A 24292-nucleotide genomic window follows, 5' to 3' on the forward strand; every position below is an offset into this window, starting at 1 on the left:
TTTCCTTAAAGGTCCAATTTCTTAATACAGCACAGTAGGAGGTAGGAGTTAACACCTATGAAAATATGCTCAACATTATTAGTTACTGGGGAAATGTAATTTAAAACCACAATGAAATACCACTTCACAAACTAGAATGGCTAGAATTAAAAAAAGTATATAATTAAAGTGTTGGTGAGGGTGTGGAGAAATTAGAACCATATCCTTATACATTGATAGTAGGAATGTGAAGTGGTCTTGATGCTTTGGAAAACAGTTTGGTAGATCCTCAAAATGTTAGAGTTAGCATATGATCCAGCTGGTCCACACTTAGGTTTATACTCAAGATAACTGAAAACATGTGTCCACACAAAAACCTATATGTGAATGTTTATAAAAGCATTATCCATAACAGCCAAAATATGGAACGACCCACATGTCAATTAACTGATGAATGGATAAACAAAATATGTATCAATATAATGGACTATTATTCAGTTATAAAAAAGAATGGAATACTGACATGTGCTACAACATAGATAAATCTTGAAAGTATTAATGCTTAGTGAAAGAAGCCAGTCAAAAAAGGTCACGGATTATGTGATTTATATAAAATATCCAGAATAGACAAAAATGTAGAAATGAAATATATTACTAGTTGTTAAGGGCTGCGGTGAGGGGTAAATGTGAATCAACAACTAATGTTTTGGAGTGTCTTTGTGGTGATGAAAATGAAATTAGATAATACTCGGGTGTGCAAGACCGAATATACTAAAACCCCTGAGTTTAACACTTTAAGTTAGTGAATTGCATGGTATAGGAATTAGATCTCAAAGCTGTTAATAAATAGGAAAGGAAACAATCTTAAGTTCAGATTAGTATGTAAACATTTAGTGTTACTTTTTACTAACATTTCGTGTTACCTTGTTTGTTGTTTGGAAATGTTAAATTGGGATTATTACTTGCCAAATTCTTGGTCGAAATTCTTTCTCAGGCAATGTGTTAATAGTGACTTGACATTTGAATTCTAGAAAATAATTTGTTGCTTTTTTCTTTTTAAAGATATTTACATGAGAGAGATACACAATGAGGTATGACCAAGAGCATGAGTGGGGAGGACAGGGAGAAACAGGCTCCCCTCTGAGTAGGGAGCCTGACATGGGGCTCTATCCCAGGACCCCAAGATCATGAGCCTGAGCTGAAGTCAGGCGCTTAACAGACTGACTCACTCAGGCACCCACCCTGTGGTCCCCTGCTTAGAAGGGGTTTCCTTTTTGGTTTGGGTAGACAAAACCAGAAATAACTGCATTAAAATGTTGTGAATAGTCATGATAGATGAGTATTCGGGGTATTCTGAAGGTGCAAAAGAAGAGTGCTAATTTCAGTGAGGCAAATCAGAAGAAACTTCAGTGAGAGACAGTTATCTTTGGAGCAAGTTTAAAAGATGGAGTCCATGTCCATCAGGGAGGGAAGCACCGTAGGCAGAGGGAAGGACTGGAAGAAGTAGTGGTGTGTTCAGGCTGTAATAGGTCTAATAAATGTTAGAGTATTGGGAACAGGGGAAAAAGCTCGGTGATTGTAAGGCTAAAAAGGAATGTTTGCATATCTGATATATTTTTTAAGGATTTTATTTATTTGAGAAAGAGAGCAGAGTGTGAGAGAATGTGAGCAGGGGAAGGGGCAGAGGGAGAGAGAGAGAAGCAGGCTCCCCACTGAGCAGGAAGCCCAACCCGCTGCTTGATCCCAGGACTCTGGGATCATGACCTGAGCCGAAGGCAGGTGCTTAACTGATTAAACCACTCAGGCGCCTGGCATGTCTGATTTTTATTCTTAACTGGTAGAGGCACTTCTTTCTCTTTGTGGTTGCTTTAGAAATAAAAGTTTACTTGATTATGGGAACTTAATAAGTTTTTATATGTTATGATCTCTCAGTTATTTATATGCTGATGACCATTTGAATTAAGGGGAGAGGGAATAATATGCCATATCGTAAAAGCTTATTTGGGGAACCTTTCTATGGAGTGACGTAATAAGGCTGGGGGAAATGTGTTATATGTTGTGGTACGTCTATTTTATAAAATATTAAGTAGTCAATAAAATGATGGTTATAAAGATGGTAGCAACATAGAAAAATGCTTATGTGCAGCAAAGAAGAAATCAGAATTCAGATTTGTTTTGAGACGGTGATTACAATTATTTGAAATACCCATGTGTGACCAGTTAAAACTAGATACAATTTTTACCCATGAGATTATTAATGGTATGGTGAAATGGTCACTCTCTAGGGCAGTTTGGCTCTATCGAAATTATAAACAAATGGATACTGTGATTCGGTGGCTTTTTAAGAATCACTAATGAAACACTGACCCCATGTGCACAAAGATGTACATATAGGGATGTTCTTTAAAGTATTGTTTGTAATAGTGAAAATACTTTATTATTTATTGACTATTTATTTATTTATTTATTTATTTATTTATTTATGATAGACATAGAGAGAGGGAGAGACAGAGACAGAGACACAGGAGGAGGGAGAAGCAGGCTCCATGCCGGGAGCCCAACGTGGGACTCGATCCCGGGACTCCAGGATTGCACCCTGGGCCAAAGGCAGGCGCCAAACCGCTGAGCCACCCAGGGATCCCCTATTTATTTATTTTTTAAAAGATTTATTTATTTATTTATGAGAGAGAGAGAGAGAGAGGCAGAGACATAGGCAGAGGGAGAAGCAGGCTCTTCGTAGGAGCCCGATGCGGAACTCAATCCTGGATCCTGGGATCACAACCTGAGCTGAAGGCAGCTGCGTGACCGCTAAACCACCTAGGCATCCCTTGAAAATACTTTAAATGATAGTAGGAGAATGGCTAAATGCATTAGTGTATAACGTTGCAATGGACTACTGTAGCCATTTAATTGAAAAAAGTTGATTTATATCTATGACACTGAAGAAGAGATACTTATAAAATCTCCTGTTTGTGAAAAAGGAAACAACTGTCTGTCTACATTTTAAGTATTAGCTCACTAAAAGAAAATCTCAAGGATACACAGTGGGATATTTTTGTCCTGATTTCATTAGACTTTTTTTTTTTTTTAATTGAAGTGTGGTTGGCACCACAATGATATTAATAGTGGTTAGTAGTGGGATAGGGAATGCTGATCCAGGTCTGTTTGTATGAAGTAGAAATTTTACTTTCACTTTATGTTTCTGAAATGTTTTAGTATTTAACAATGAGTGTGTATTGTATAACAATTTTTAAAAATATTTTTATTTATTTGAGAGAGAGTGAGACAGAGCAGGAGCAGCAGGGAGGTTTGGGAGTTGAGGGCCAGAAGGAGAGGGAGAAGCAGACCCCTCGATGAGTAGGGAGCCCGGTGCAGGGCTTGATTGCAGGACCCTGAGATCATGACCTGAGTTGAAGGCAGACGCTTAACTGAGCCACCCAAGCACCCTTATAACAATTTTTAAAACATGCAAGGTTAAACTAGACAGAAGTATATCATTTTATTGCAGCTAAGCCTTTTCTTAAATTCAGAGAATAAAATTATAAAAAGAAATACATATAATTCAGGATGTCATTGCAAAGGATTGCTTTACTCTGTTGATGTGTTACAGGATTTTTTTCCCTTCAGTATTTAAGAAGGTTGTATTAAAATTAAGTAAACTTACCCATTTTGAGTTTTGGCTTGATTTTTAGGTGGACCTTCAATCCTGCTGTTCTCACTAAAGCAAACATTGTTCGAAGTGGAGATGCTGCTCAGGGTGCAGAAGGAGGTACCTCACAGTTTCAAGTGGGTGATCTTGTACAAGTTTGTTACGATCTGGAAAGAATCAAACTTCTACAGAGAGGACATGGAGAATGGGCTGAAGCTATGCTCCCAGTAAGTATATCTAAAATAGTTTAAGACTCGGAATAATATAGTTTTAGACTAGGAATTATATTATGCTTTAGTAGTTTTTAAAAAAATACCTTAATTTTGGAAACTAAATTAGCATACTCCTCGGAGAATTGTATTGTTCACTGGCAGCTAGGCATACTTAATGCCTTTTATTTTCTAATTTATTCCAGTTAAATTAGCCCAGGAAGGTCCAAATATGGCTACAGTTAATAGTTTTTGCAAGACTTGTTAGTGGAGATTGAAATGTAGGTAGAAGGCAACAGAGACTTTCCTGATACTTAACTCCAGAATGAGAGGTACGTGCTCATCCAGTTACTAGCAGTGCTAGACCACTGCTGCTTTCCTCACTTGGCGGTCCGCCTCTCTAAAACTCAGAGAGTGAAAGAACAACTCTGAATGTGTGCCTTCTGAGGTGGCTTTGCTCCCAAAGAGTTACAGTTTAATATGTAATTTATTTATTCAATACATTTTTCACCAAATCTTCAGCAACAACAGAAAAATTTGTTCTTCTCACTTTGCATCCATCCTCTTTCTCCATCTATACCTTGCTCTTCTGTTTTTCCTGTTGCCCTCCCATACTTACTTGCCCTATATCCCATTTCCTCTCACTTTGCTGTGTCCTCCTGTTTAGTCCTCCACTTTGCTACCCCTGCTCCTGTCTCATCCAGTTACAGAACTTGTCCTCTCCTGTTCCTCTAGTCCCATCCCATTCAGTGCCTCCTCCTTGTACCAAATACCTCCCCTCCCATCCATCTTCATGTCTCATCCCGCCAACCCTGCTGTGTTGTCTAGTGCCCTGTCCTGGTTAGCAGCTCCTCTACCTGTCTAGCCCCATCTCCTGGCTCATCTAACCCTCTGCCCCCTCTCATCCTTTCCAGTGCCCCCTCCCTTCCTTCATGTATGCCTTACTCCTTCAGCAGATATTTTCATACAAACAATGTGGCTATTAGGCTTCAAGGATGTAATAGTGAATGAAACAAAAAGAAATCTATTGTTATGGTGCTTTCATTTGAAGACATTTCATAGTTTGCAGATGCTGCTGACATTTTTTTTTGCTTTAGTTAGATAGCGACTGATAGCTGTATGTTTTACAGGAGCTGTATTTTAGAATCTTTATTTTTGTCTAAAAAATTAATTTGTATATGATCTTTTTTGCTTTTGATATCAAAGTTGGTTAAAAAAAAGTATTGATTGTCTTTAAGCCTCACTATAGTATAGTGTTACCTAAATGTAATCTTTTGATGTACTTTCATAGGAGCTATATACACCATTTTAAGGTTTTTTTTTTTTTTTTTTTTAGGTCAAGGTGTTTTTGTTTTTTCCCCTTAGCTGTGTCATCTTATATATAGCAGCTTATGTGTTTGGAGTGCCCAGTTATTCTAAGCACTGTGCTAAATGATGAATATATACATACATGCACACACATATACATGTGTACACACATATATACATATGCAGACTGTTTGTCCTAGGAATATTATAAACAGGTGGTGGTATGACCTCTTTGTTTTAAGGATGAGGAAATCAGAGCTAAGATTCTGAGCTGAAATTGGAACCCAAATCTGTTTTACTTCTTTTTGTTTTTTTTTAAAAGATAGATAGATAGATAGATAGATAGATAGATAGATTTATTTATTTATTTATTTATTTATTTATTTATTTATTTATTTATGATAGAGAGAGAGAGAGAGGGAGAGAGAGACACAGGCAGAGGGAGAACAGGCTCCATGCCGGGAGCTCGACACGGGACTCGATCCCGGGACTGCAGGAACGTGCCCTGGGCTAAAGCAGGCGCCAAACCGCTGAGCCACCCAGGGATCCCCGTTTTACTTCGAAGCCTAAATCGTCTATCTCCATAGTAGGCTGCTATATAAGCAAAACCTGTAGATTATATCTAGAGGAGAATTCTGGGATTCCAGTGGTGGTGGCATAGAATTTTAATATTCCCAAATCATTTTGAGAAAAATAGTCAACAACTAGATTAGCATACCCAAAAAAAGAAAGCCACAAATATCTATATCAAAACCAGGTAACAGAGTAGCCTGTCGAACCCTAAAATATGAATGAGTAGTGACAAAACATTGACTGCTCCTAAGACAACAGCTGTTTGTCTGGCAGCAGAGAGAATGGAGCATTGGCTGGCCCTGAGAACAGGGGTGCTCCAGCATAGTTAACAAGTATTCATTAGCTAGTGTAGGTAGACTATGTGGAAATGATAGCTGACCCGGGGAGGGTTCTTGCAAACTACATTTTGGGGTGAGGGTAATAGGTCCATGCTAAAGTTTGAAGGAGTTGGAGCAACCTGGGTCTGTAAACACTCAAAACTAACCAGCCATAGTGCTCTTCCTGGGCAGAGCCCTCTATTAAGTAGAGAGTGCTGAGAGTCGAAACTAAATTTTTAGGATAGAGACAGTCGGGGCAAAGGAAAGATATAAGTTGGAAGGGATCATAATCAGATCCCAATACACAGTTATTACTGAAAAAAAGACAGTAAGGAATAGCATAACTTCTTTATAGACAAATGAAAGTACACTAGAAAGATATGCACAAAAAACTAAAATCTAATGATTCAAAATGAGCTAACAGAATGATAAAAGATGAATGAAGAAAATGGATCATGATTAGAAATGAGGTAATAGAACTTAGGAAAGAATTAAAAAGAAAAGGAAGATAATTTCAGAAAAATGAGTAAGCTTGACACAACACAGATCAAATAAATATGACAGGTAATACCCTAAGAAGAACAAAAGGTAAAAAGGGGAGAAAAACTCAAAATAAAAAAGATGAAAGTATTTCAGGTAAAGTGACAGATATAGAGCATCTAATAGATGTATATTAGGAGTCCTTGTGGAAAAGGAAAGACAAAAGCCAAAGCAAAGGAATTAAACAACACTAATTTATGATTCCAGAAAAAATGTCCCCGAATTAAAAGATTTAAAGCTAAATATGAAAAGGACCCATTGCATACCTGGGAAAACTGAGAACACAAAACACTGAACCATATTCTGATAAAATAACTGAATCTTCAGGAAAAGAAAAAAATTCTTTGATATCTAGGAAAAAAGGTCAAGTTTTACTTATAAAGGAAAGAAAATCTGGTCTCAGTGCTTTATGATTTCAAATGAAATAACATTTAAGGTATTCAAGGGACAAAACTGAAAGCTAAGAGTTTTATATATAACCAAGCTGACTTTAAAGTATAAAGCCTACAAATTGATATGAACAATTAAGAATTCAGAGCATCTTGTTCCCATTAGCTTTTTCTGATTAATCTATTAGAAAATGTCTCAGGCAACCAAGATGTCGGGAGAGAGATCAACTGAAGGGGCTGATAGTGATCATTAAATATGTATGTATTCGTTGAACTAAGATTAAATGATAGTTGAAGGGGTAGGGTCTATATAATGGTTATATGCTCTATCAACACAGATTAAGTACAACTGTCAAAAAATGGAGTGGGAATGAAGGGAGCATATGGGAAGTTTAGTAAGCTGATTGCCTTTTAGTTATTCACTGGAACTAAATACTATTATTTTAAATCAAAATCTTGAAGGAGAAAGAAGGTAAGGGTAAGACCATGAGTGACTAATTTCAGTATTGTACATACTGGGGAACGAGTTGACTCACTCAAACACTCTGACTCTTTTTTTTAAAGAGGGATAAAGTTTTATATGTATATAAATTATATATTAATATTATTATAAATATAACTATTAGGACAATGCAGAGTTTATGTGGAAAGAAAGCAAATGGTGGAAGGATTAACCATTAAGTTAAAAAACATGTTTTGTTTTTTTTTTAAACCGTGTTTCATATCTAAAAAAGGAATGTAATATAGGGAATAAAGGTAGAAGGAAAATGTCTTTGAATATGTCTTGTTTTATAGATTTGATTTGAAGCCACATAACTATTTTATGTAATTATAAAGCAAACTTAAATTCCTTAAAGTGGAAAGTAAAATGAAGTAAACCTAAATGTGTATCTTATTGGCATAACCATACAGAGAGAAAAGTACAAGTAATTTTGAAACACAGTAATTTGTCTTTGTGTCTTTTTAAGAATATACTCTAAAGAACTGCATATAAAAAGCAATTTTTAACAATTTTTAGAGACCTTATTGTTTGTGATAGTATTATTATCCTGAGATTGTTGTATGTGTGAGATGACAAAAAAACAAGTGAGTAGTTATATGGTAATTTTAATTCTGTTATCCCTGGTGACCTTGAGAGCCAGAATGATCAGAGTAGGAAAAGGTGATACAGATGTAACATAAAAGAGGCTACAAAAAACCCTGTAGTCTTGAGTTTGAATTGGAAAAGTGTTTTTACTTATGATTTATTTTATCTTTAAGACAAAACACCCTCCCATCACTATTTCCTAGCTCTGCCCATGAAAAGACCTAGAAACAATAACCATTCTAGTAACAGTAACCAGCCTTCATGCCCAGATTACAGTCTTGAAATAGCCTTTCGCTCTGTAAAGAAACAGTCTTGGAGAAGTGGCTAATTCTAGCTCTTTGTCAGGAAGTGAACAAGATGAGCCTCAGAACAGATAGCAATGAAGCTATCAAAGATTTCTAGATCATGTTAAAAGGATCTAGCAGCCAACTTGGAGTGCTCCTTATCAAACAAATGCAGAGACAGATGAACTTATTAATTATACCAATAGCAAAATTGAGATTTTAAGAAACTTCATAGGACAAATAACCCTGTTTCTTCAACAAATAACTGGAAAAGAAAAATATATGTATAAACTTTATTTGAAACTTCATTTAAGCAGACTGAAAAAATTTACCATTTATGAGGCAATTGGAAATTTGAATGCTGGTATTTTATGATATCACAGAATTAATTGATAATTTGGGAAGGGTTGGTAGTAGTATTGTAGTTTTGTTTTTTAAAAAAAGTTTACATGACTAATAATACAGGAAGGGAGAATAGGTAGGGGAAAACAAGATTGGCCATGAGCTGAAAATTGTTAAAAATAGTTGATGGGTACAGATTCAAAATACTATTGTGTACTTTTGTATGTTTTAGACTTTCCACAATTAAACATTTAAGGGGAGGGCAGCCCCTCTGGCTCAGTGGTTTAGTGCCACCTTCAGCCCGGGGTGTGATCCTGGAGACCCAGGATCGAGTCCACGTCGGGCTCCCTGCATGGAGCCTGCTTCTCCCTCTGCCTGTGTCTCTCTCTCTCTCTGTCTCTCTCTCTCTCTCTCTCTCTGTGTCTGTCATGAATAAATAAATAAAATCTTTAAAAACAAAAACAAAAAGCATTTAAGGGGAAAAAAAAACAAAGAATGCAGCCTCAGAGTTTGAGATGATGGAAAATTTCAAGAGAAAATGTCTAATTAGAAGTTAAAATTGATGTAAGAGGGGAGGGAGAGGGATAAATAAAGTTAGAGATGTATATTTTGGAGTTTTTCGAAATAAGGTGATAGTTGTCAAAGTGGATTAAACTTTTAAGGAAGAAGAGTAAAAAACTAAGGAATAAAATTTGGGTGAGTGAATAGATTTAGGAATCTGAAAGAGGACAAGAAGCCAGGGAGTAGAGAAAGAGAAGGAACAGGCAGAAAGGTTAGACTGTCATCTGGAAATCAAGGGAATAGTTTCAAGTATTTGGGGTCAAATGCTGTGGAGAGGGTAAAGGATAAAACACTGAGCGGCAGTCTACTTTGTGTTAGGAAGTAAGATCTTATCACTGTTCTTTACCAGTTTTCTAGTGTTGTGATTTGCTATCCTGTTGTGCTTAAGAGAATGGGTTTTAGACTGGAATTTGAAATTGGGGCTAATAATAAGCACTTTACTTTCTGGATTACGTATGTTAGGTGAGTTAATTCGTTTAAAGCTCTTAGAACAGTACCTGCCACATGGTAAGAGTTGCTGTTGATTGTGTTCTGGACCCAATTGCCCTCAAGAATATAAATACATTTTTTAAAAAAGATCTGTTTTATTTTGTTTTATTTATTTATTATTTAGATTTTTATTTATTTATTTATTTATTCATGAGAGGCACAGACAGAGAGAGGCAGAGACAAAGGCAGAGGGAGAAGCAGGCTCCCTGCAGGGAGCTCGATGTGGGACTTGATCCTGGGACTCGATCCTGGGACTCCAGGATCACGCCCTGGGCTGAAGGCAGGCGCTAAACCACTAAGCCACCCAAAGATCCCCTATTTATTTATTTTAGAGAGAGAGTGCATGGGGAGAAGGGACAGAGGGAGAAGGAGAGAATCTCAAGCAGACTCCCTGCCTCAGAGCATGGAGCCCCCACAGAAGGCTCCATCCCACAACCCTGAGATCATGATCTGAGTTGAAATCAAGTTGGACGCTTAACCAAGTAAGCCACCCAGGCGTCCTCTTTTCCCATACATAATGGTACTATATTCTTTTGTCTTGGAATGAATATTGATTCCCTTTTTGGTTTAAGTATAGTTTGTTTTAGAAATCAGATTTTATTTTTTTAGGCTAGATTGATGATGACTTTTGGACTACTTGATTTACAAATTCTCAAGATGTAAGATATTATGGAGTTAAAAGGTTAGATATCAAAAAGCAAAATATTGTGACTTCTTATGAATGATAGACTCATTTGTTTTTCATTTCTTTTTGATTTTATATTCTTGTGGAAGTATAGTGGCTTTGTTGATGAAAATATTTTTTAAAGATACTCTTTAAAGTTTGCAACTAACAAATATCCCATTTGAATATGTTGTCCTTTACCAATTTCTTCATTAGGAGCAAAGGAAAATTAATACTTTAAACATGTAAGAACAGATGATTGATTTCTTTATGGTATGTACTTTAGACTTGGGAACATGAACTGATTTTTTTTTTTTTTCTTTTGAAAGACTTTAGGTAAAGTTGGCCGAGTACAACAGATTTATTCAGACAGTGATTTAAAGGTGGAAGTTTGTGGAACATCTTGGACATATAATCCAGCAGCAGTTTCCAAGGTCGCATCTGCAGGATCAGCCATTAGCAATGCATCTGGTGGTATGTTTGTGTTGTTGGGTATTTATTTATTTTTAAGATTTTATTTATTTATTCATGAGAGAGAGAGAGGCAGGTTCCCCGCAGGGAGCCCGATGCAGGACTTGATCCCGGGACTCCAGGATCACACCCTGAGCCAAAGATGCTCAACCACTGAGCCACCTAGGCATCTCATATTGTTGGGTCTCTAAAAGTAATATGGTTTACATTAGAACCTTCATTAATTCCTTGATTATCAGGTACAGCTAATGATGTGTGTTCTTAGTTTTCTCCCAAATCACATGACCTCACTTGAATGTTAACTAACATTTACACTTTCGCTAAAGGTTTTTTTTTTTTTTTTTTTCATATAATGAATAGTTTTTGTTCTGGCTGAGGTATACTCTGGAAAGTTTCCATAAATAGGTACTTTTTCTTGGGTGCCATATCAAGGGCTTTCCACATCAAATCTGAGATAACTGAAATTCAATGTTGTACTTTTTAGTTGGAACTTCTGCCAAGAAACATGACATTCTTAGACTGCTTTTTTCTCTTTTTATTTTCAACATTATTGCTAGCAGAAGGCTTTCTTCCTGGATATTTTTATATATCAGCCATATTTTTTTCTTAGTATTTAATACTAATTATTATACTATAGAAATGTATAATAAGTAGAAAATCATTTTGAAATGTGAATAAGGTGGATGATTGGGTAGACTCATGACAGTCCCTCCCTGTGCTCCAGCTTTATATACAGAGCCTCAATTCATACTAGAACAAATTATAAGTTACTGTGTATTGTCATTCAGAAAAGAAGGTAGAGCTATAACTAAATTTTAAGAAAGTAAAGAGAACATTGGGTGACTGCCAACCTAATTTTATACGCTTTCTACTACTCTGTTGCTGTCTCTTCTTTCCTGATGTAATTTGCTAGTGTGCTTAAAATTTAAATCAGGTGGTATTTATTTCTTACCTTGAGGTTAGATGACATCACAGCGGGCTGACTACCTACAAATTCAAAGAATGAGACATAGTTAATATCCTGCTCAAATAATGTGGACTTGGTGTTGGTCCTCTGCCTCACTTTGTGATTGCTTTCCACTAAGTAGATCCAAGAATTAAGGAATAGAACTGCTGGGTAGTTTCTCTACTGATTAATGCTACTTAGAAAAAAAAATCTTATGAAAGAGTCTATGTAAATATATCCCTAGTTCTTTTTTTGTTTTAGTACGAATCAGGTGACACCTGTTGAAGTATGTTAACATTTAGATGACCATTTTCAACAGAAAGTTGATTTGTCCCTAAGACATTTCCCCACATATTATAGGGATTACATTGCTTTTGAATCATAATCAATGATTTATTGATTTCTTCTATGGTCTGTAGCATTGAGCTCCAAGAATCAATGTGGTATGTTAAAACCTGAAAGGAAGTTTGTATTGTTCTGATACTCCCATGGTAGTGTGTTCATTTGTGATTATCTTTGGTATGACTGCTAAATCTTGAATTGTTATTTGTATGTAATGCTCTACTTTTTCTGAAATTATAACTCGAAATACATTAATTGGAGAAAACTGGGAATACTTACAGGTTAGAATTTAATGCAGGTTTATATGGTAATTAAAACTTGCATGAGTAATATCTGTAGTATAGTACAAAAATAACATTAATGATAGCAATAATAAAAAAGGAAAAGTATATATTACAGATATGTGAGTAATGCTTGTCTGTTAGTAATTAAGGTTTGAGATTCTTCTATGTTAACCACTTTATTTGATGCTTTACAGAAAGACTCTCTCAACTCTTGAAGAAATTATTTGAAACCCAAGAATCTGGTGACCTCAATGAAGAATTAGTTAAAGCTGCTGCCAATGGGGATGTTGCTAAAGTGGAAGATTTGCTAAAAAGACCAGATGTGGATGTGAGCATTTTAAAAATTATTTGAAGCATACACAAAAATCGCATAGTATAATGAACATCACACAGTTCAATAATTATTGGGATTTTTCCACATGTGCTTCATGTAGTCCTCCTTTGTTTTTCTCAGGTATTTTAAAGACAACACTGGACATCATTCTTCAAGTACTTTTCTAAAAGATAATGAGATTTTCTTATTTTAACACTGTGACCTTTTAAATTTATAATTGACAAAATTTACATTTAAGTTTTTTTTAATTTAAATTTTATTTTTTTTACATTTAAGTTTTTTTTAATATTTATTTATTTATTTATTTATTTATTTATTTATTTATTTATTTATTTATTATGATAGTCACAGAGAGAGAGAGAGAGGCAGAGACACAGGCAGAAGGAGAAGCAGGCCCCATGCACTGGGAGCCTGATGTGGGATTCGATCCCGGGTCTCCAGGATCACGCCCTGGGCCAAAGGCAGGCACCAAACCGCTGCGCCACCCAGGGATCCCTACATTTAAGTTTTTGAGTGATCATTGTCCTTTCCTATTTCTCATGGAAATGTCCTCATACCATGTCTTTTAAATATCTTTTAATAAGTTTTATAAGCAGTGTTCTATACCTCTTCTCAAAACATTTAATCTAAACCTTTTCCAGTGAAAGTTGACTATTTTTAGTTTATAATGCAGATAAACTAGAGGTCATGCATTTTGTAAATCTTAATAGTTTATTTTTATCATTCGCACAAGCCATATTTTAGGTGGGCCATTTTAGTTCTAGTTAGTCATTCATTGGCTTTGTTATTGCTACTATACTGGCACCAATAGGATGTTCAGTGCTGGCCCAGAGATTGTAATTGGAGTGGCACAACATCATATTCCAAGGAGCTCATGTGGCATTTCAGTTATTAGGGAGATGTCATTTGTGGCAGCGTAACACAGTGGTTTCATGATTGTGAGATATATCACAAATAATTTGTTTCAGATATCAAAGTACTAAATATTTTTTATATTCAAGCAGATTTACATTTTATTATACTTAATTTTTTTCATTTAATTATATAGTTTTTTTAAAACTAAAATTTAAAATGTAGTTTTAAAGGGAATTTAAAGGCAAAAAATAATTATACAAGGTTCATTATGAAAAACATTCCTATCTCAGTTCTGTTGACTCATCCTTCAGGGGCAACTATTTTCACCTCTTTCAGTTGATTTTCTTCAAATGTTTACCTCCACATTTTCCAATAACATACTTCTATAGTTTTCTTCTTGATTTTTGTGTTTTAGGAGTAATCTTTTGGTAATTTAACTGTGAAGATGAGAATTCAGCTTTCTTTTCTACTTCCAGCCCATTCCCTCCATGCACACACACATTCCTCTCTCAGCTTCTTAATGTGGTTAGGTTGTATGGTAACTTTGTTAAGATTAAAATTAATTGTGCATATTATTACTTAAATGACATTCATATCTGACCTGTGGATGGTGCTAGGTTGTATTTTTCTATATAACTATTTGCTTCCTTCATGTTCATAATTGTTCTTTTACTTAAAAATATTGATATGTAATTTACATATAATGAAATACATGGATCAGTCAGTTTTGACAAATGCATACATCCATGTAATTCACACCCCTACTAGGTGTAGAACATTTCCTTTATTCCAGGAAGTTCACTTGTAGTTTTTCCTCAATCAGTCCCTCTTAACTTCAGACATAATTTAAAGTTTCTTATTTGTTTGTAATCCATATTGCTATAAGTAATTCTTCTGAAAACTTCTATAGTTGTCTAATCTCCAAGACATTCAGGCATGTAGTGTATGTGTTCATTTCTACTTCTGAAAGATGATAACATAGGAGAAAACATAGGTGACTTTGGGTATGGTGATGACTTTTTAGATACAACATCAAAGATATGATCTGTGATTTTGTAGGAGTGATAGTTTTGTATTTTACATTTAAGTCTGTGATTTGTGTTGGGTTAATTTTTATGAAGGGTATATGGTTTGTGTCTAGATTTTCCTTGGATTACTTCTGGCATTGGCCATTAGGTCTTTTTTCTTGGTCTGGTCTGACTCCCCAGAAAGGTCTCTTAATTCTCCTGCAGAGAAGGTGTAAACCTGGCTGCCAACCTCAGGAATAGTGAATAAGGGAAGAGGAACTGGATTCTCAGCATTCATCTGTAAATATTTACATAAAACTTCTGATTTTAGTACTTTGCCCCACTGATAACAGTGCTTGGTTTCTGTAGGCTAGAAATATTTTACTCTTTCCAGAGAATAAACTTTAAGGCTTCTGCTAGCATCAGGGTGGACCACTAGCTCAGCTGAGCAGAGTAGGGGAATCCAGGGATCTAAATGCTTTTTAAACAAACTATCAGCCAATATTTTTGTGTTTAGCACTAACCACCACATTATCCCCGTATCAAGAGGTATCCAGTCAGTACCTGAGCTTTTTGATAGCATAACAATACCTACCTTCCTTGGTAGAAGGGTTGCTTCTAGGTTTTTCGCATAGCAGGTTTAGGGGCTGCATTTCAGCTTCCTGTATAGGTGCTTGCACCCGGTTGTGGGTGTGTTGTTTTTCTAGTTCTAATTATCTTTGTGGTTTGAGGCTTCAAGGAAAATAAAACTTTACTCTTGTTTTAGCAAAATGTTGAAAGGTAATGAACACAAGTGCTCATCCAACCTTTAATTAAAACACACTTAAAAGAATATACTTTTTAAAACAAGTTTTATTGATGTATAATTGTACTGAAAATAAATACATAAGGATATGGTCTTTAAGTCTCACAATACTGAAAAGCTGTTCTCTTGCTTATATATTTGCTCAGCTTCAGGCTCTTCTAATGGGATTTTTTTTTCCCTTTAGCTTCTTGTTTTTCATAGCATCCTCTTGATTTTTAGATATAAAGGATTCTTGAATATCTCTAACTGAAGTTTCTCAAAAGTTTTCTTTTTTTCTCTTGTTCGTTTCTTCAGTGTCTTTTTTTTCTTTCTTTTTTTGAGTTGTTTTGTGTGTGGTTTTTAAAAATTTTTGAGGTCTTCCTCAAATCTCTGATCTTTGGTTGACCATTGATATCTGAATAAGACCTTAAAAAGCTTACTGGTAGTTCTTTTTGCTTGGATAGGACTTAGTGACTGACTTTGCATTATGGTGCTTGCATGTGTGGAGCTTTTGGGGTCTTTAAATGCTGTCATGTAGAGGTCTGTTCTTCTCCATGACTATGCAGTTGTTCAAGAGAGGAAGGCATTTTTCTGTCTAGGGACTAGGAGCATGGCAGCCAATGTCCTGTCCTTGAGTTTGAGAAGAGTGCCCTAGAATGTGGCCATTTCACATCAGACTTCTGTTTGGGGTTTTTCTTATGTTAACCCTCTGATGTACTTGCTTTTGCAGGCTTTGACTGCGTGTGAGGTTCCCAGGTTTTGTATTCCTTTTCTCTATAAAGTCAGTCTGCTTTGTCCTTTTCAGACATGTGTTTTTATTGTATTCTGATGTTAGCTTTCCCTTTCTTACTTAAAAGCGAGTGCATGCGTGTGAGCAGTGGGGTAGAGGGGCAGAGGTAGAGGGAGAAGTAGACTGCCCACTGAACATGGAGCCCAACGCGGGGTTGTATCCCAGGACCTTGAGATCATAACCTAAGACGATGTCAGCTGCTTAACCAACTGAGCTGCCTAGGTACCCCCATCTTGTTACAGTCTTTTGGATGGGAGTGAATGGGGTGGGTTTAATGAATTATACTTAGCCTTGAGTATGTCATGGGGAAATTATGCATTTACACAACATCTGAAGTGAAGAAAAGGTTGGAAATTATTACTTTAGAATGTCATAGTTATGTATAGCTACCCTGCTAATTCATGTATGTATTCATCATGATAATTTACTGACAATATTCAATATATTTGTTGAATTGAATTTATTTAAATAGTGGACAATATCTTTTCCAAAAGTTTTCCATTCACTTCATTGCTTTTTTCTCATTGAAATATAGACTCTGAGCTTTAATAATTCAAATAGAAGTAAATATACAAAACTAATAGAATTTACTTTTCTCCCTCAGTTCCTTTCTTTTTTTTCAGCTGTGCAGATTGGCTAAAACAGTTGTTTCATAGCTCTTTGAACAATGGGACTTTCATCTTAAAAAAAGGAAAAAATGTCTGTTTCCCTTCTCTAAATTACAGAAAAGTTTCTGGTGATCTGTATACTAGGATATATGGCATACCAACCTAAATTATTTTCTAAGAATCATACAGTGTGCTAGATTTATTTATTTTTTCAATGTGCTGGATTTAAACCTATACTGTATATTGGCTCCTTGTGATTTGTGACAATCCTTCATCCTTTCTTCTCATTTAGGTAAATGGACAATGTGCTGGTCACACAGCTATGCAAGCTGCTAGTCAGAATGGACATGTTGACATTTTGAAATTACTTTTGAAGCAAAACGTGGATGTAGAAGCGGAGGTAATTAAGTTAAGCTTGAGAAATACTTAAGTAAAAATCAATGTCCTAGAAATGATACTTCTTTATTATAAGATAAATTGGTTTCATTCCTAAAATTTAATGATCACCTAAGGCTCTTCTGACTGAAAAGAAAAATTTGACAAGAGGTAACTTGAAGTATTTCTTGTTTTTCTCTGATCTCTTAATATTGTAGACATAATCCTAAGAGAAGATAGGAGTTGAGTTTTCCTTTACTATGGTTGGACCATCCTGCTGCTAGGAGCCCAGTTGGGTTCATCCAAGAATCATTCTGAAGAAGTTGAGGGAAGGGGGAATATATAGATCATGTAGGTCAAGATTTATACTGATCAGTGTCACTCAGAGGCCTTTTTTTGTTTTTTGTTTTCCCTCTAATAAGGGAATCAGTAAATTAGAATTTGTTTAGTCTTATTGTTGCTTGACCTAAATGTAGATCTTTGAAAATTTTACAGGACGTATTTATCATTATGTATGTGTATATATGCTTAATTATTAACTAATTTTTAATTTGACAGAGAGAGGTAGCGAGCAAGAGAGAGCATGAGCAGGAGAGAGAGGGAGAAGCAGGGTCAGACATGGCGGGGCTCAATCCCAGAGTTCTGGGATCATGACCTGAATCATAAGCAGACACTTAACCAACTGAGCCACCCAGGCGCCCCTATATATGCTTAATTTAATTTAGAGTATATTCTTTTTTTTTTTTTTTTTTTTTTTTTTAAGATTTTATTTATTTGACACAGAGAAAGAGCACAAGCAGGGGCAGTGACACGCAGAAGGAAAGTGAGAGGCAAGCTCCCTGCTGAGCAAGGAGCTCCAATGTGGGGCTTGACACTGGGATCATGACCTGAGCTGAAGGCAGACAGATGGTCAACCAGCTGAGCCACCCAGGTGCTCCTTAGAGTATAGTCTTTTAAACGGGAAATGAATATTTTTTACTGTCATTGGAATTTCAGTTGAGGATCTCTATGTGTGTTGTGAAGGATGTCTTCCTTTATTATAGTAAATTATAACCTCATTATTGAAAAAATGTATTAAAATCACATTTGTTGTAGTCAAGTGGAAGATTATTTAGAAATAAGTCAAATCCTATCCAATTTAGACCAGATAGAAAGTTGTCATTTTGTCCAAATGATACTCCCATCTGAGGAAGCTTAAAGGACTTGAATTTCTGAGGGCTAAATTAGTGGACCAGCCTGTTTTTATTCATTAAAAAAATTTTAAAGATACATATTTGAAAAGAGAAGCCTTCTATTATTTTTGCTTTTTTTCTCAGATTGAATGTATTTTGATTTGTTGGACAGCTACTAAAGAATCTTTGGTGTTGTGGTTGTAAATAAGTAATTTCTGATGGAATTTTCTATTGTCTTAAAAAATACTTGAATTTTTAAATTAGTAGGTAGATATCTATAAACTATGATAGTTTAATTACTGTAATGTCTTTATGAATGAATTTTATGATTTGATTTTGTTTTTACAGTAGTAATTTTTAAGTCACATATTTCTTGGTTATGATTTTAGGAACCCCAGTGTATGTTACAAGATTTTTTTTGATAATGAAAGAAAGACTTAATTTAAATATAGTATATTGTAAATAGAAGAAAATTACTTTATTGTGTTATTTTAGTCTGGCTTAGGGAAATGGAATGAAATTCCCTAAGTTGAATTCCACCTTGCCCTTTTTTTTTTCTTAAGTTTTTATTTATTTGAGAGACAGAGAAAGCATAAGCAGGGAAGAGGGGTAGAGGGAGAGGGAGAAGCAGACTTCCTGCTGAGCAGGGAGCCCAACCTGGGGCAAAGTCTCAGGACCCTGGGATCATGACAGGAACTGAAGGCAGATACTAAACTGACTAAGCATCCAGACACCCCAAATATCCCATTTCTTTATTTAATGCATCTGGAAACTACAATAGCAACAACTCCTAAAATACCAAAGCTCTTCTGATTGATTATAGCTAATAAGGCAAGAGGCCAAAAATCAAAATTTTTGGCCTAATTTTTTATAAAGTATGTTTTCTGATTCAGAATTTAATTGATAAAACTGACAACATGAGACTCTAGCCCATTTGTGTTTCTAAAGACTTTTGTTCACATGAGAGGTTGTGCACAATGGCGGTGCAGCTGTGGTGTTGGGGACAAAGTTGGCACTGTTCCTTTACTGAACTCAAATACAAAACAAATGGTTAGTGATTATTATAAACCTGTTAAGATTGGAGGTGAAGTGTGGCTCAGTAAACTAAGTGTTTGCAAATTTCTTTTAGAAAGTTTGAAAACTAGATCTGTTACTAGATCAGCGGGATACATTTGGACTTCATCCATACCTCCTCATTCAGATTTCCATTTTGTGCATTTTCGGTTTTAAAAACCATTGTAGTCAAAGGGACTACACGCATGCAGTATATTCATGCAGGACTTGGGGAGTGCAGGCTCTGGGTCAGTTCTGTTCAGGGCCTGAGGTCGCCACCGCCCCCCATCCCGGTGCTGCCAGAAGGCCCTGCTCCCTTGTCTCAGCACCATGGGAGTGGCCTCACCTTGCTGCCCCAGCCAGGAAAGTGGGCAAAGGGCAGGGGCCCTGCACCTCAGAGCTTGTCCTGGTGGCCTGTGACTGTCAATAAAGCTTGGGTTTGTAAAGATAAAAAGAAACAAACAAACATAGGTTTTTTTTCTCATAGGTTGTGAGATAGGTTAATTGGATAATGGGCAGTTGATGTAAAGTATACTGGGTGTGGGATGCCTGGGTGGCTCGGGTTGTGCCTCTGCCCTTTGACTCAGGGTGTGGTCCTGAGTCTGGAGTCTTGGGATTGAGTCCCACATCAGGCTACCTCTGAGGGGCCTGCTTCTCCCTCTGTGTCTTTGCCTCTCTCTCTGTGTGTCTCTCATGACTAAATAAATAACATCTATAAAGGAAAAAACTACACTGGGTGTTATATGCAGCTGTTGAATCACTAAATTCTGCCCCCAAAGCTAATAATACAGTATATGCTAACTAAATTGAATTTAAATAAAAAATTTTAAAAAATAAATTAAAAACCATTGTAGATGTAATTTGTAGAAATAGTGTGAGAAAGGGATATTTATACATCAGGTTAAGTAAATAACACAGCTTCCTAATTGGCAAAGAAAAAAACTACATTTAAAAATTAGGTTAAAATATAAGTACAATTCACAGCCTAATTGCTAAAACAAAAAAATCATCCAAGTATCATTTTTCTGGATTTGAAGAATTTATTAGAAACAGCAATATAGTTTTTTTAGAATAGTAGTTCTCAACTGGGAGCATTTTTGTCCCACAGGGGGACATTAGGAAATGTCTGGAAATTTTTAATTGTCACGACTGGTGGGGAGTGTGGTGGTGGGAATACTACTGGCATCTACGGTGTAGAAATTAAGGATGCTACTAAACATCTCATAGTGCACAGGAGAGCTCCCACAACAAAGAACTATCTGGCCCAAACTGTAAATAGTGCCAAAGTTGAGAAACCCTGGTTTAAAAGATAGAGGAAATATTTACTTTTACAAAATGCACTTAAATTTGTGATTCATCTTTTGCTGGCCTTTTTATAAAGTGATTTGTCATCATTAATTTATTATTGGGAGTTTTAAATATTTATAAAAGTAGAAGAGTATAATGAATCCTGTATTCATCACCCCACTTCAGTTATTTTCATGGCCAATTTTGGCTTATTTGTACCTTCCTCCCTCTCTATTCCCTCTACTGAATTATACTGAAGCAGATCAGATACCTTATTTCATCTGTAAATATTTTAGTATATATTCTAAAAGATAAGTGCTATTTTTTTTAAACTTCATTATAGCTTTACCAGACATAAAAGCAATGATAATTAACAGTGATTTTAAAAAATCTAATTGTATTAAAAGTTTTGAAGTTAGCTGAAGAATAAAGAGAATAATACATTTTGTTCTCTAGTTATTTCATTCTGTAATGAGATTTCTTCATCTGCTTTAGGAGGCAAGCATAAGATAGTATAGATTAGGGATTGAAAACTATTTTATATTGTCAAGTATTATTGGAATAAAACACAGTCATTTATTTATTGTGTATGGCTGCTTTCGTGTTACAACTGCAGAATTGAATAGCTGTGACAAGACTGTGTGATTTGTAAAACCTAAAATACTTACTTTCTGGTCCTTCACAGAAAAGGTTACTTGCCCCTATTATAGATGACTATTGCATTTTTTTTAGTTGATTTAAGCTGTTATTAAACTAAATTATTTGGTGTATATTATATCTTTCTAATATATGATACCAGATTACATCTTTTTTTTCCTACTTCTTTTTCTTAGGGAGATCTCCGCTATTTTGGAAAGTTCTCTCCATGTATGACCTACTAAATAATGTAGGATTATATTACATTACATTGTTTCCTTTTTTTTCTTTTTAAAGATTTTATTTATTAATCATGAAAGACACACAGAGAGGCAGAGACACAGGCAGAGGGAGAAGCAGGCTCCATGCAGGGAGCCCGATGTGGGTGTCGATCCCGAGACCCCGGGATCACGCCCCATGCCAAAGGCAGACACTCAACTGTTGAGCCACCTAGGCGTCCCACATTCTGTTTCCTCCTTATATAGGTAAAGGCTCCTGTGAGATCTTACGTATGTTTTTATAGGTGAGCTAATAGGACTGTGAGATCTTATATATGTTTTTATAGTTGAGCTAATTTTGGATCCTGCAGGGACTCAGTATTCACCCTCACCCCCACTGATGAGTATAATTTAAAAAAAGTGTGGAAGATTGAATAGAAGATCAGTTTAAAAAAGTATGTCATTTAACAATAAGTTTTCAAATACAGTACAAATATATACTGCAGTTGTCAGGAAACTTGGAGCAGTTTTATCATTTAAGGTTAATGAAAACTGTTCTGAAGAAGAGGACTAATAGTAGAGAACAATACTGAATTTTGTGAGAAAACCCAAGTTTTAATGGTATTGTTGCTGTCTAAAGTGATACTGGGCAAAAAGTTTAATAGGTGTAAGCTTCAGTTTCCTTATAAATGATAATAACTTAAAAGGTTGGAGTGTGGAGTATGGTAAGTAATTAAGATACTATTTATAGTATACAACACCACCAAGGGAATCTGTGGTGTTCTTATTGCTTTTGTTTGATTGTTTCTTTCTAAGTGGCAGAAGGCAGAGAATATGATTTCTTAAGAAACAGATACTCATTCTGCTGATTTTTACCTAGTGATGGAAACAAAACTGTAGAATATTTTATGTAAACGTAAAACTAAGAAGGAAAGGGCAAGTAGGCTTCAAGACTAGTCAGTTTAAGGAAATTCTTCTCTTAAAAACAGGAATCAGGATAGTAACCTCCAAAATAGCTCTAGGAATTGATGTACATAGTACATCTGAGGATTCGTGTTAAATCAGACCTATCCTAGGAGGCCATCCTTTCACTGTTCTGTCCTATCTAATCCTTCTTACCTGTGATATTTTTTCTTTGGGTTTTTTACTACCTAGCATTTACGTTTTATTTACTTATTTTGTTTATAATGTTCTGTCTCCCCAACTAGAATATAAACTGTATGAGAGTAGGAACTTTAACTTGCCCACTGCTGTATCCTCACTGTCCAGAACAATACTGAGCTTGTAGTAGGCACTCAAGCAGAATGTATTGAATGAATCAAGCAGAATACACCACTTTCAAACAATGGTATTGAAGTTTTAGTGTGCTCAGAATACTTAGGATCTTGATGAATTGAATGAGGTTTAGGAAAAAGAAGATGAAATACAATATTATTTATTATATCGAGGGATAATAAAATAGTTGAAAGTGTCAGTATATTCAGGAAATGTTTAATTCCATTGATGTGAAAAATCATGGTGGTTACTGAGAAGATTCTGGAAATATATAGCATATGAAATAGAAATTCATCTCCTTACCTAGATAATAAAAAAATGACTGGCAGAATTCTTTCTTTTGAAGTTTTTTTCAAAAAATTGTATTTATTTATTTGTTTATTTATTTTTTAAAGATTTATTTATTCATGACAGACACAGAGAGAGACCGAGAGGGAGGGAGGGAGAGGCAGAGACACAGACAGAGGGAGAAGCAGGCTCCTTGCAGGGATCTCGACATGGACTCCATCCCAGGTCTCCAGGATCACACCCCGGGCTGAAGGCGGTGCTAAACCACTGGGCCACAAGGGCTGCCCTATTTACTTATTTGAAAGAATGAGCAAGAGAGTGAGAGAGCACAGGCAGGGGAGCAGAAGAGGGAGAGGAAGAAGCAAGTTCCCCACTGAGCAGGGAGCCCGATGTGAGATTCGATCCCAGGATCCTGGGATCATGACCAGAGCCGAAGGCAGATGCTTAATTGACTGAACCGCTCAGGCACTCCTGACAGAATTCTTTCTGATGGAACTATGTCAGAACTCTGGATTCTATTGAAGTTTGCTATGTCCAGAGGAAGACTTAGAGGTTAATTGTGGTTAATTTTTTTTTGTCAATTTTAGCTCTTAGTTCAGCAGGAACTACCTATACCTTACCCTCTAGTCCAGTGACAGGCAGCTGTGTTTATGTTCCCAAATCAGCTTTCAGGGCCAGGATGGGCAACAGACCCTTTTTTTTTTTTTTTTTTTTTTTTTTTTTTTTTTTTTTTTTACAATGCTGGGATCTGTGTTCTGATCACTGATTGCTGCTTCTAATCATGGAGGTGCAGACACAGAGGTGGGCAGCCATTGTTGTATCCTCCCATTGTTGTAAGCCATTTCCCCTTGGCTGAAGTGACTTCAGAAGGCTTGAGAATTGGTACCACATCTACTCCCCCCCCATTTTTTTCTTTTTCTCCTTGTGGGAGCCTGGCATTAGACTAAGGATATTCAGAAACCACCACATATATGAGAAATTAGAAAGTCCTTGCAAAGACCTTAAGTTTACACCTCAGGCTGTAAGCACAAAGACAGCCTAAAATAATAAAAAACAAAACAAAAACAAAAAACAGCAGACCCTGCAAAAGGAGAAGAATCTAATTTCCAGAGTTACCATGTTATTAGAATCAAATGTCCAACTTTCAACAACAAAAAAAAATCACAAGGCATACAA

At 35.8% G+C, this 24292-nt stretch overlaps 1 protein-coding gene across 1 annotated transcript in view; it reads left to right on the plus strand.

Moving 5' to 3' along the window:
• The window catches only part of MIB1 (MIB E3 ubiquitin protein ligase 1), a 137336-nt gene that overhangs the window by 43753 nt on the left and 69291 nt on the right, over positions 1-24292 (plus strand). The window contains exons 7-10 of the mRNA XM_072829008.1: positions 3672-3855; positions 10721-10865; positions 12629-12762; positions 17105-17212. Coding sequence (XP_072685109.1) covers positions 3672-3855; positions 10721-10865; positions 12629-12762; positions 17105-17212 — 571 coding nt within the window. The remainder of the gene's footprint in view (positions 1-3671; positions 3856-10720; positions 10866-12628; positions 12763-17104; positions 17213-24292) is intronic.

Source organism: Canis lupus, chromosome 6 (assembly GCF_048164855.1).
Source record: "Canis lupus baileyi chromosome 6, mCanLup2.hap1, whole genome shotgun sequence".
NCBI lineage: Eukaryota > Metazoa > Chordata > Mammalia > Carnivora > Canidae > Canis > Canis lupus.